Source organism: Catharus ustulatus, chromosome Z (assembly GCF_009819885.2).
Source record: "Catharus ustulatus isolate bCatUst1 chromosome Z, bCatUst1.pri.v2, whole genome shotgun sequence".
NCBI lineage: Eukaryota > Metazoa > Chordata > Aves > Passeriformes > Turdidae > Catharus > Catharus ustulatus.
Window position 1 is genome coordinate 118,475 of NC_046262.2, and position 12,842 is coordinate 131,316.

The 12,842-nt window shown below is 43.9% G+C and overlaps 1 protein-coding gene across 1 annotated transcript in view; it reads right to left on the reverse strand.

The window, feature by feature from the left end:
- Positions 1-6,264: 6,264 nt before the first annotated feature.
- The window catches only part of ZNF532 (zinc finger protein 532), a 32,976-nt gene continuing 26,398 nt past the window's right edge, over positions 6,265-12,842 (reverse strand). Inside the window, 7 exon segments of the mRNA XM_033085260.2 lie at positions 6,265-8,250; positions 8,253-8,481; positions 8,483-8,542; positions 8,793-8,869; positions 8,872-8,939; positions 9,251-9,365; positions 12,753-12,842. Of these exon segments, the coding sequence (XP_032941151.1) occupies positions 8,048-8,250; positions 8,253-8,481; positions 8,483-8,542; positions 8,793-8,869; positions 8,872-8,939; positions 9,251-9,365; positions 12,753-12,842 (842 nt within the window). The 3' untranslated portion in view covers positions 6,265-8,047.

Consider the following 12,842-nt stretch of genomic DNA (forward strand, 5'->3'; position numbering starts at 1 on the left):
CACCGCGGCGAAAGGTCCTGATGGCGAGGCCCCGTGCTCCTTGCCCATGAAGATGCCTGAGCAGCTGGCTGCACCGAGGGACCGTCGGTGAAGGCTCAGACCCCCTGGCTCGGCGGGAAGAGCCGTGCCCACCCGAAAAGCACCGGGCGGCTGCACTGGGCTCCCGGCGGGGAGAGTTTTGGGACAGGGACTGCGGCGGGCACCCTGAGGGCTCCGCTTCGTGTGCGCCGCTCATTGGCGGGACGGGGAGGGCGGGGGGGCGGCAGGGGGCGCTGGGCGGGCGCGGCGCTCCGCGCGGGTGGGACGCTGTGAGGGGCGGGCGGGGTGTCCAGCAGGGGCGCTGTGCTGAGCACAGGGGCCGTGAGGGCGGACAGGTGTGAGGGCATCAAAGGGAGCATCAGAGGGCATCGCCGTGCCCTCCTCACCGGCTGTGAGCGGAATCATTTCAGGGCAGCAGGTGGCGGGACCCCAGTGCTTGTTTGCTCAGGGACCGCGACACGGCCTCGGTCAGAGGAGAGCACAGATGCCAGAAAAGCCGCAGCCGTGTGGGGCAGCCCCTCGGTGCCCTCCGCAGGTTTGGCGGCCGGCAGGGATGGGCCGGGGCTGCTCACAGGGTGCCTGCCAGTTCCTCGGACTCCCGCAGCACAGGTAGACTTTACACCCATTTCCAGTTCGTCTCTGAATGAGCCTGGAGTCACAAGCAGTCACACAGATACAGCTCATAGCCCAGAGCCTGATTTCCTGGGAATTAAACCGCCAAACCGAGTCAGACAGTCACCAAGTTTAAAATTAGCCAATGAAGACTGAGAATGGGAGAAGAGAGAACACATGGAAATGCTACTAAGATAAACGGAAACAAACTGTTTAACCGGACCTGTGTTTTAGTAATTTGCAAGAAATTTACCAAGACTTTAATGCTGGTAAGCTGGACAAGACAGACTAGGACTAAGAGAGGCAGAACGAGCATTAGATCACAGGGGAAGGTGTGGGCTCTCAGGAATGAACTGAAATGGCAAACTGGAAAGAAAGCTCCAAGGACACCAGCTAGGCACGATCTAGATAAGATCCCTCACCTCCTCACCTGATGATTCTTCCAGTGACACCAGTATTGTATTTACTACACGGAGTTCCTCGAAGTTTGCGTGATTTCAGATTAGTTCACTTCTATCCTTTAAATACTCAGGGAAAAACATCTGCTACTATTGCCTTTGAGCAGATGCAGTATTCAGAAGTAATTACTAAGACAGAAGGAAAATACGCTCAAAGGTGGTGAAAAGATTCTGAATTTTCTTTGTGCAATTAAGAGTTTAATTTAAAAGGTGTGGAACAAAGTTTGGTGTTCTGTATGAGTGGGATCTGCCCACTGAAATGTTGTATTGACTCTTCCCCAGCAAAAGGTTTTCTGCAATTCCTCCGAGTAGATTTTTCATACTATACTATTTGTACAGATTTTTTTCAATAAAGTTTTTTGCCTTTGTGTACACATCTGCTTGCCTTTATTTTTATAAAAACCCCTGAGAAAACAGAGATTTTAAATGGTGATTGGGACAAAATTATCAGGCTGTACAGTCAACATAAGGGAGACTAACAAATCTCAGTGTCTAAAAACCTCATTGAACATACCAGTGATTTACACTAGGGTTCAGACCACGAACTCATAGGCAACTAGAAACAATTTGACAAAAACATCTTTGTTAAATTGCCTTCTATTGCAAGGAAATCTCTGTCATTTCTTGTGGTTATAGTTGTACTTTCCACTTCTATTAATTCATTATATTAATGGTGGGTATCATCTGCATCAATATGAAAAAGCTTTTGCTCCAAAACACAGTGTATCACACCAAATTCCTGCTAAATGGAAAAAAATTAATCCTTACTTTGTGTTTAATTATGTTTGCATTTAGCAGTAAATAGTTGACACTTTTCTATTACCTGGTCACACAAGGAATGGCTGAACACAAATGGATGAATTTTCATCCTAGACTGGAGTTGCAATGCTGCCACTCACAGAGCAAAGGCAAATGGCTGTCATAGAAGAATGGTCTCTGAGTGTTACTTTTGAGTAGTGCTTTAATTCACCACATAGGCAGAAAACTACTCTTGCCTATTGTGAAGCAGGAATATCATTTTTGGAGGCAAAGACAAACCACTCAGCAGGGAGACATTTAGAGAGCCTAAATGACAAAGCCTGCTCAGTGTGGAACAACTTGCAGTCATTCCTGGTGGAGAGAATTAAAAGCGGAAATGGAGGTGGTAACATCTAATTCTGTAACAAGCAGAGTTAGTGTGTAGCGAATTTAGAAAAGTGAGAAGGCAACTTTGTATGAGACCTGGGAGGATTGAAGCTGCTTTTTGTTCACATGGATGGGACTTTCTTTTGTCTGAGGCATGAACCCACATTTAATTCTGAGATTGCAGTTCCTTTGTGTCTTGGTTCGATTGCTTGGTGTTTGATAGCTCACAAAACATTCGGACTCTTCCATTGTTTGTGATGAGGGAAGAGAAATACATTAGGCAGCTGTTTTTCTTCCTTTTCCAGCGATGCTGGGAATCACCCACACCTCTGTTGGTGGCTTTGTTATTTTACTCTGCGTGATTTTGATTATTAAAGGTTACATGTATTTTGAAATCCTCCCCTGCACTGGATGTTTGACTTCGATATTTGTACAGTAGATCTTCTGGAGCTCTGCAGCTAGAAAATTGTGCTGGTTTTTTAGTACACAGAAAATGTAGCTCTTGACATTCTGGCATATTTGCCAGACCTTTGCACACAGCCAGGCATTAGTGCTACCTGTGTATATAACATTGAATGACAGCTCTTTGCTTTCCAGGGGATTGGCCATGAGCACAGAACTCACCCCTCTTCTGGATACTTTTAATACTTGTATTTCATTGCAGTTTTGTAGCAGTAGAAGGACTATTTGCTTCCTGCACGCTTATGGATGCCCACCCCCGTTTTGGAGGCCTCTGCTTGGGAGCGTGTGTGGTTTTGTCTTGTGTTAGTCCTCTCCTGAGTCTGGGCATGTGCCTTGGGAGCTGGCAAGGACCCATCACAGGCACAGTTTGCAACCCCAGTGTCACTTTCTAAGTGTATGAGTCAACATTTCGAGTCTATGACCCGGTGTCTGCAGAGCTAATTGGATTTCAGCTGAGTGGATTTGTTTCAGGGAATAGTTTATTTGTGAAAATAATTTCTTTTTCTCGGGAAGAAGGGTAAGGGGAGGGAGGGATCCAGCTATCTGAACATTCAATTGAATTTAGCAAATAATATTGTCTTTTCCTTCCCTTTCTCCCATGGAACAGGGGAAAAAATCAGAAACAATCACTAAATCAGGAAATATTGTTATGTTGACCTGCAATATTAGTCTGGCCCGCAAAGGTACGGCGCTGTTAGCCAAGTGCTGGACTGACCCCGGGGAGAGCAATGCTGATAATGCACTGCATCCATATCCCCACCACACATTAGAGCCATTGAATACAAAATAGTACAATTTGAGAACAGAAAATAAATGAACTGAATAAAGTCTTCCACCAAATCATATAAGGCGACATATCTGAGAAGGGTGCCATGCTCAGCTTATTTGGCTAATAGTCACATTACTGTTTCAAATACATTTCTTCCTTCAAAATAGAGTCCTGGGGCTCAGAGAAAAGGGCTTTAGTGCCTCCAGTTAATTTTCCAGGTGAATCTGGGTCATTCCCAGTGCAGTGCCTCACTGCAATGCCCTCAAATGGGCCATTTGGTCCCCAGTGAGGAAAGCTCTTTTTTCCCCAACTATGAAAGAAATAACATCAAAACCAGGTTTTGTACGTCCTGATGAGGAGCAAATAATTTTTGACGAAGTGCCCAGGGATGAGACGAAGTGGCTCCTTCTTTTGTGCTCCTGCATCCACATCACTTCTGGCTGCAGAATCTGCTTTGTACACAGAGCCGGGGATGTAGGTCAGGAACGCTCGTGCTTTCCATGCTTGACCAATTCAGTACTCATTTCTCTTGTCAATCCACTCCCCACTGTTCCTAGTCACCCTTCACGGAGCCTGGGCAGATAACCTTTGAGTAATAATCTGAAATTCAAATACAAGAATTGACTACTAATATTTGAGAAAGGTTTTAAGCAAAATAGGTTTTTCTGTGTGCTGTTATTGGCCTGGCAGCGGTGTGTGTACATTAAGTGTACTGAGAAAGATAATATTAACAGACTGAAAAGGTCAGAGTTTTATAAAAATCCTTTTAAAGTAAATAGGCTTGCCAAACTGAATTCCCCACAGGTAGACAGAGGTTAAGAACTGAGAACATCTGGGCCTTTGGTAGGTCAAGTTGTGCATCTCTAAATGCCCTCCAGAAATACAAACACCAGACAAGTGTAGAGAAGTAATGGGATTGTGGCCAGCCAGATTTAACTCCAGCTGTACCTACAGGCAAGCAGGCCAAGGCTCAACAGCTCCCGAGGGAGTACCTGGGGGCAGGGTGGGCACAGCACACCTGTGTCATGCCCAGGAACAAGGGATGCAGATGCACATGGTAGTCATTAAAGGCACTGTGCACTGGAACACAAATGCATTGATTTAAATAGACTTGTTTGTGGCTGAGCTGAGAGGCACAGCATAGCCCCCACGGGTGTGGCAGGGCATGAAGGATTGGGGCGTGCCAGAGTGAGGCACTGGATGGCAGGCTGGGAATGCACCCTGCCTGGGGGAGCACACGTGACAGAATCACAGAAACTGCCGAGTTGGAAGGGGTTCACAAGGATCCTCACAGCACCATCCCCGAGAGCAAGGGGTTCTGCACAGCACCATTCCCAAGAGTCACATCATGTTTCCAGAGTGTACCAACACTTTGTGAACTCTTGTCAGGCTTGGTGCTGTGACCACTTCTCAGGGGAGCCTGTGAGCCCCTTCCACTCTCTGGGTCAAGACCCTTTCTCCAATATCCAACCCAAATCTCCCCAGGCACAACTTCAGGCTGTTGCCTTGGGTCTTGTCCTGGAAAGGGTCTGGAATTGTGCTTGCCTTTCCCCTGAGCCCACTGCTTTTGTGCAGAGCATTTTGCTTTCTGTGAGGTTGATTGCACAGACTGAGGTGGCTCTGGCTGACACAGTGTCCCTTCCCCTTATTTTTCCTTCTGTCCAGTCTCTTAGCCTTTCTCAAGGGCATCTTTATTGTGGCAAATTGCACATTTTGGAAAGCGCCTTGGTATGGCCCTGGGCACAGTGAGGAGCCAGCTCTGTGCTGTCTCACTGTTGTGAACTCCCCTGGTGTATTTTCTGTTACCTCCCCACTGGTGAGTGCATGTCCCATGGTTTGTGGGGTTCCCCCCCACCTCCACTTACTACAGCCTCAGTGACTTATTTTGGTGCCATTTCTCAAAGACCCCACATCCACACAGCCCAAGCCAGGTGACTGCAGCCAGGCACTGCCCACGTGCCCTGAGGTGAGGTATTAACCAATATTAGCAGGTGAGAAAACAGTTTTATCGAGGCTGTGTTGGCAGGTACCTGAGCCTTGGTGCAGTTTGTGGGCAGCTGGATCTTGGCAGAGTCTCAGTGCACTCCCTGCCTCCCTGAAGAGCAGAAGGGATGGAATGGGAAGGCACACGACAGGAGATTTATAGCCTTAGTTTCTGTTGCAATTTGGGGTTGCACTGTTTGTTTCCAACCACAAGAGTGGCTGCAAAATGGTGGAGTCTACATGATCCCTTTCCTAACTCTGAGAGGTTTTATATGCATTACTCAGTCCTCACAGGAAAGGGGTAAAAAAAAGGAGTATTATGTCATCACTGACTGTTAGTGTCACAGTGTTAATTAAAAGCGAACAACTCAAATGTCAGATTTTGGACAAAAATAAGTTTAAACCTTTTTTCTATAGTTTACAAAGGAAATAATTCCTTTAGGCATGCCTACTGATATTTGTGCCTTTTCACCGTATCTCATGTTGCTTTAAAACTTTGTGTTGACCTCCTCTTTTCAGGACGTCATCCTTCTGCTAAGGAGTGTCATCTCTGACACAGAAATGTGGCTGGAGCTTATGGGGCAGTTCACCACCCTCTAGCCCTTAAACTTTTCAAGAGATTACTAGCAAGAGAGTTAAATTAATCTGCCAGTTAGACCTGAAGAGAGCCAAGCAACGGGGCTGCACTCCCTGGCTGTGCAGGAGCTCCTCTGGGGACAGGAACGTGACACCCTGGCACCACGATGCCATTTGCTTCATCAGGTTACTTGCAGGTAGAAGACAGTGAAAAGGGAAAATAAAGAAAAGTATTAGTAATGGCTGTGAAAACGGAACTTTTATTGTCTGTTCACTGTATACAAAACACCATTCTGCATAGTGATAACTCATTTGTTGTACAGTTGACAGTGCACATCAACAAACAAGTGTTCAGAGGTATCCTCTAAATGGGAAGGGCAGCGGTGGCACACGGAGCTGCTGTGCCCACGCCATAGATGAAGTACCTCACAAGCACTTGATATGCCAGAAATATAAATGGGCTAACAAGCATCTACCCAGGAGCCAAATTAGGAATGAGGATGAAAAGAGCAGAACTAATGTATCTGATACACAATTGCCAAATGATTAAGTTTTACAGAGGTGGCTGAGAGGATCCATAATTTTTTAAACACTCCAAATTTTAAAACTATTAAAATTTAATGATAAATAACAGAATCTCACAAATCTTTTGGGGCAAAATGCTCCACATTTATTTACATATGAAATGTGTTTAATACAGTCGTAATGGACGTAGTGTATAGTAACACCTGACAGCAGCAAGACTTATAAGGAACCCAACAATTACTACTGTTTATCATGCAGCTATCTATATATACACAATTTCTTTTAAAAAAAAGTACAAAAATTTTTGTAGGGTTACATACAAGGTATAAAATGCAAAAACAAACTAAAAATATACTCTCACAGAGAACTCTATCTGAAAGGGACAGTATGGTACCTTTTTGTACTTGTGCAAGCAAAACCAGTGGTGCTGGAACAGGAGTTTGCAATGTTTGGCCGAGCTCTGCAGGGCCTGTGCTAAAGCTGCAAGCCCCAGTCCCAGTCCTGGCTGGGGCTGGCTCCTTCCCAGTTGTGGCTGTGTGTGACACTGAGCACCAGAATGTTTGGCATGATCGTGTGGAGCTGGCAAATCCCAACCCCTGTAGCAAGGGTCAACTATTTCCTTTCAATAACCAGCAAGGAAAAATACATAATGCTGTGTACTCACTTCTATATGTTTAATAAATTACATGACAAAAAACATCATCATTATAAACCTATTCCTCTAATTACATCTTATTTCTTAAATGCAGAGCAGCCCGGTCCTTTTGTAACAATTTGAGCTTTGATCACGAGCACCTGATGACCTAAAAAAATCACTTCATGATACTCAAAGAGTTGTGCATTTATACTCTTCAAAAGTACTTTACCACTCCAACGGGTCTGCACCAGTTCTGGTGTTGCCACCTAAAAAAACAGCACTTCATTTTACACATGCAGTGATACTTTTATTTTTTTAAAATAATATATTTTGTAAGAAAAAGTTTAAAACGCTTCCTTAGACATTTGGAAGCCCAAGTTCTTTAGAATTTAAAGTCTCCCTTAGCTTACTTCCTCTCCCCTCTCCCCTCCTAGCACCTCCTCCTGATGCACTTCCATTAGCTAAACTTTCTTTCAGAAGCATTCAAAAAACCAAACAGTTTTAAGAGAACCTAAGGAACTGCCCCAGCATTCAGAACTCTGTTTTTAAAGAAACTTACTACGAAAGAACAGAACCAAAACAGAAAAAAACCCAATTTTTCCACTAGATACTGATACAAACACATAACAAAAGAGTATAAAAATTATTAGTTTAAATATATACAAAACTCTTTTCAACTCAAATACTGCTTCAATGGTTCTGAGGGTTATAGACCAATGAGGTGAAGGGATACTTTTATGCAGAATATATTGCAACAGCCTGAACAGTACTGTTAACACTATTATACCTTGAACTTTCTGTAGCAAAAATGTCATTAGTATTCCAATGTGGAGTGAGATTTCTGCATCCCAAACAACCTGATCACTTGTCAGCTGAACTCATTCTTTTGGACTTGATGAAGGCCATGCCATGTGTTCTCATGTGAGTGTTTAAGGCCGCTTCAGTTTCAAAAGTCTTTGCGCACACTTTGCATCTTCTGTCCGATGCCGCACTGTCGGACAAGTCATCCTCATGATTGGGTTTGTTTTCCTGCTGATTATCCTCCCCAGACCCATTCTGTTTGATACTGGCTGAGGCTCCTTCAGCTTATGTACAATGAAGAGGTGTCTGGAAAGGGACACGTGAGATGTGTAGCAGAGTCCACATTCCCTGCATTGGTACGAAGAGCCATCGGATTTATGCTGGGGAATATGTTCATGAAACTGGAGAAGGTTTTCTGTTGTCAAGCCACAAACTGCACACTTGTGAACTTTAAAAACATTTATCTTCAGCTTCTTTAATGGCTGAGTGATTGCAACCTCGTGGAGGTCTAATCTCCATTATAGGTTCTTCCAATTTACGCTTTGGACTAGGAACCTAACAAAAAGACAGAAATGCTGTATCAGACACATGTAAGCATCAATATGCAGTTCTTTTCATAACTAGTTTGTGACTTGCAAATGTCAGAATCTTTCCCTTGGCAAATACTAGAACAACTCTGACAAACAACAATCTTTTTGGGGCACTACTTCACAGGAGACATTTATTGCATCAAAGTATCTGTATTTATATTAAGATCCTGATATATACCCACCAAAAAAATAATTCTCAGTTTCTAAGTGATTACCTTTGTGTCTTCTTTTACTTTCCTTTCTTCCATATTGGTAGATTCAGTCATTTCTTTCACATCAGGGTCTTTAATGCATGCATCAACTGAATATGTTTTTCCAACATCAACCTCTTGGTAAAAGTACGCCTTGAATCTGGGCAGTGCCTGCAAACACATCCACACACATACACAGACATTCAAGTGTCATGCTTAACAAGTGCCTTTTGTAGCTTGGAAGAGTGGTTGTGTATTTGAGAGACTCCTGAAAACCAGGTTCCCCTAAGTGGAACTGCAAACAGTTTCAGACTGCACTCTCAGGAGCCTGACACGCTTCTGCAGGTAGGATAGGTAATTGATTTGGCCTGTCCCTGGGCATCTGAATGAATGGGACACTGGCTCTGGCACAGTTAAGGAAAGATGTTCAGCTAACAATGGCTTTTGTATTCCATTTTTAAATAAACAAAACCAGAACTTACGAGCAGGTATAAACCTTCCTAATGCCTTTGTGCTTGATACGATTGTGCCGACATAAACTATGGGATGAACTGAAAGATTTGTCGCATTGCCGACAAGGATGTTTCTTCATTTGCTTTAAAAAGAGAAGAGAAAGACTTTCATTAAAAAAACTCAGTACAAGTGGTGAATATGTTGAACCTTTTGATAAATAGGAAAGAAACATCACTTACCCGTTTTTGGTACTGTACTTCACGTACACCCCCCACTGCCCCTGAACCAGCGCTGTACGAGTCAGAGCTGGACCTCTCTCAAAGCACTGTGGCCCCCACGAGCTACACACACAAACCTGTCCCCAGCTGTGAACTGGTGTCTCAGACGGTGGGTGAAGAGAATTTCTTCCTCCAAAGAAACAGGGAAAGACCAGAGGACTATTTCTGCATAAAGGCAGCAGGATGAGGGGGCTGCTTTCACTTCCCATCACCAAACCATGTCCTCAGCTGCTGACCAGGAGCTCCTCAGCCACACACAGGGAGCAGGTGAAGAGCGCAGAAGAAGGACCAAGCTTGAACCGCACAGACACTGACAGACTAACAGGGTTCAGGAAAGTCGTAACAAAATGAGTGGTACGATCTGATGCCAACCTGATGGCCATGTGCTTGGGAATTCTGTGGGGTTGATGTTGCAGCTGGTCAAGCGAAAGGAAAAAAGCAAAGGAAGAAACTGAGAAGGGCTGGAGCAGTCACACATCGCAGCTGTGCGGCAGTGAGCAGAGGCATCAAGCCACGGTCAGAAAAGCAGGAGGATGATGCTCAGCAGGACCTGGGGGCACTATGTGAGCTAGCCAGCTGTGACACCACACTTGTTCTAAATCCCTTGGGGAGACTTGAAATAGAAATAGATTTTGGATGCATTTGTTTCTGCAATGACAACCAAACCAAAAAGAACTGAAAATCAGTTCTGTAATTCAGTGCAGCATGATCTGTTGCATCTTATCTTGACAGGAAGAGGATGACCAATGAACAAGTTGGAGTTGGCAATTCCTACTTAGAAAACATCTGCCCTTTCAGAGAAACACACCTGCACACAAGTGCGAGGAGCTCAGCATGTGCCTGCCTGGTGGAAGGCAGACACACATGATCCAGTTTCAGACAGGACTTGTACAGGCTTGTGGAACCCTCCCTTGTCTGGGCTGGTAACTTTTTTTGTTTTTTGTAGCACTTTTAAGATCAGGCAGAGAGTCACAGCAAGGTGGCTACAAAATCTCCTACCCTACAGCTGGCTCCCTTCATCCAGGATCCTCAGGAAAGGATCAGAAAATGTGAATCTGTCTGTGTAGACAGTTCCCAATAAAGGCTGGAACTTTAAGGATCTGTCCAAAGAGGATATACATGTCAATACCTCTCCTATGAACACCTCTGCATAATCCAGCCTGGGATCAGCTAGGGGTTACAGCTCTTTCACTCTGGTCCTGCAAAAGCAGAAATTAGAAATTTGAAACTAGTGTTTTCATATAGCTTGCATGACAATGGATTTTGTGAATAGCACATGAATTGCTTAATTACAGTTTTAAACAATCATTCTGAAAGGATCATTTTAGAGCATTAACCCACACCTATCATTCTTAAGAAAATCAGACTGTAGATTAGTTCCTCTATTTATTAGATCCATATCACATACTTGGTTATCTTATGCTCATTTCTATTCTCTCTCTAGTAAAAGTTTAGTTTTTCAACAGTCTTTTTGACAGCCAACAATTACTAAAAATTTTGACAGGTTGGGAAGGAATGTGGGACCTGGTCTGTATCCCCCATTTCTGCAAGACATGGAGCTGTATTTCTGTTTATTTTAGTATCTATGTGCCTCCTGTGTTATTCAAGGAACTGCTTGAATGGGAGTAAAAACTAGCACCTGAATGGAAGCAATGAAAGAGGCCTTCAGGCCAGAATTTGAGTGCAACAATTACCCAGTATTTCATAATAAGGGCTGTTCTTGAGGTAACATTGCACATGAACATCAGAGACAGAAAGACACAGATTTAAAGCTAGTATTTAGAAAGCATTATTGGTATGCTACTAACCTTCTTTGACATGCCTTTGGCTACTCTGCTGTGGATGGAATGAGACTGAATATCGCTCTCTAGTTCACTCTGAAGTGACAGTTTCATTGGGAGGTTGTGCTGCTTTGTTATTAAGAATTGCATAAATGTACAATGAATTTGGTCTTAAACGCATTTCTGATTGCCAGTAAAAGCTCTGCTGAGTTAATATTTGGGCAGCAAGAAGCTGAAGGAATGGGATGGGAGTTACTGGAGGCAATGATGCTGGGGTGCTATTGCTTGAAGTTGTCCTAAGAAAATTGAAGATGACACTCAGTAGTTCAGCATTTTCAGCTTCTCCATAAAATGTTTATAAACAGAACAAAATCATTTGCAGAACAGCTTCGGAGATAATCACTGTAATAGAAACCTCTGGAAATGTGCAGTCATTTATTACAGCACATTAGAATCCTGAAAACTACGGATTTTCACTCAGGGTGGTACTCCTCCACTTAGACAAAATCAGCCTATTATCCCTCCCAGTCCTGCTCTTTTGCTGCAGTGCAGCACAGTTCATCAGTTTAGCTCCCTGGCTCCCAGCCGAGGAGAGAGTCAGAGCCTTGCCACCAGCACACAGCAAAGGTAAAGACTGGCTGGGCAGGTGGCTGCCCGTGTCAGCAAGGGGCTGGAGCCTGCCACAGCTAATCAGGGTCACCACTGCCTTCCTGCCTGCCAGTCTCTAATTTCATTTAACTGGAAATGCTACGGAATGCAGGAAGAACATCAAGCAGCCTCTCTGCTGACATGAGGATGCAATATTCCCATATTTCACTTTCAATCCATTTTACAGAAGATATCTCAAATTCAGCTGCTTTAAATACAAAATTCAACTTGTTAACTCAGCTAAATTTTCAAGTGTAAGATTAGAGCAGCAGCTCAACTGCAGAATGTGCCTGCCTTTAAATGAAACACCAGTTGGTACCCACTGGACCAGTAAAACATGACTGAGTCAGTCTCCACTTCTCCACTCCCTAAGGCTAACAGGCACTGAGGTTCAGAACAGAACAGCATCAAATTGCTTAAGTTGGAAAAGATCTTTAAGACTGGGTCCAGCCGTTACCCCAGCACTGCCACGTCCACCACACCACCGTAAAGAGAGGGAACTGAGAAGGCACAAAGAAGAAATAAGAACCTGGAACAGATTAGATGGTTTGGATGAAATACAGCAATATCTTTCACTCTTTCCATCTTGAAAAAAATTTGATACTGAATGAACAAGCCTACAACTGGTTTTCTCAGTAGAATGATGTAGAAACTGAAAAAAAACTAAGCATCCAAAGCAAAAAAGATGAAATAGATATGGGAACAGTGAGTAATACTGCTGGAACTTAAAGAAATTATTGGCAAAAACACAAACAGATTTTAGAAACAATACTTCACCTTTAAGGTTTAATTCACCTTTTTGTAACTGAATACATTCCTTTACCTTCCATGTTCTTTCCTCATGTGGGAGATGTAAACGTCTCTCTGAGTGAAGAGTCTGTCACACTCCCAACATGTCCAGCCAGGACTAGTGA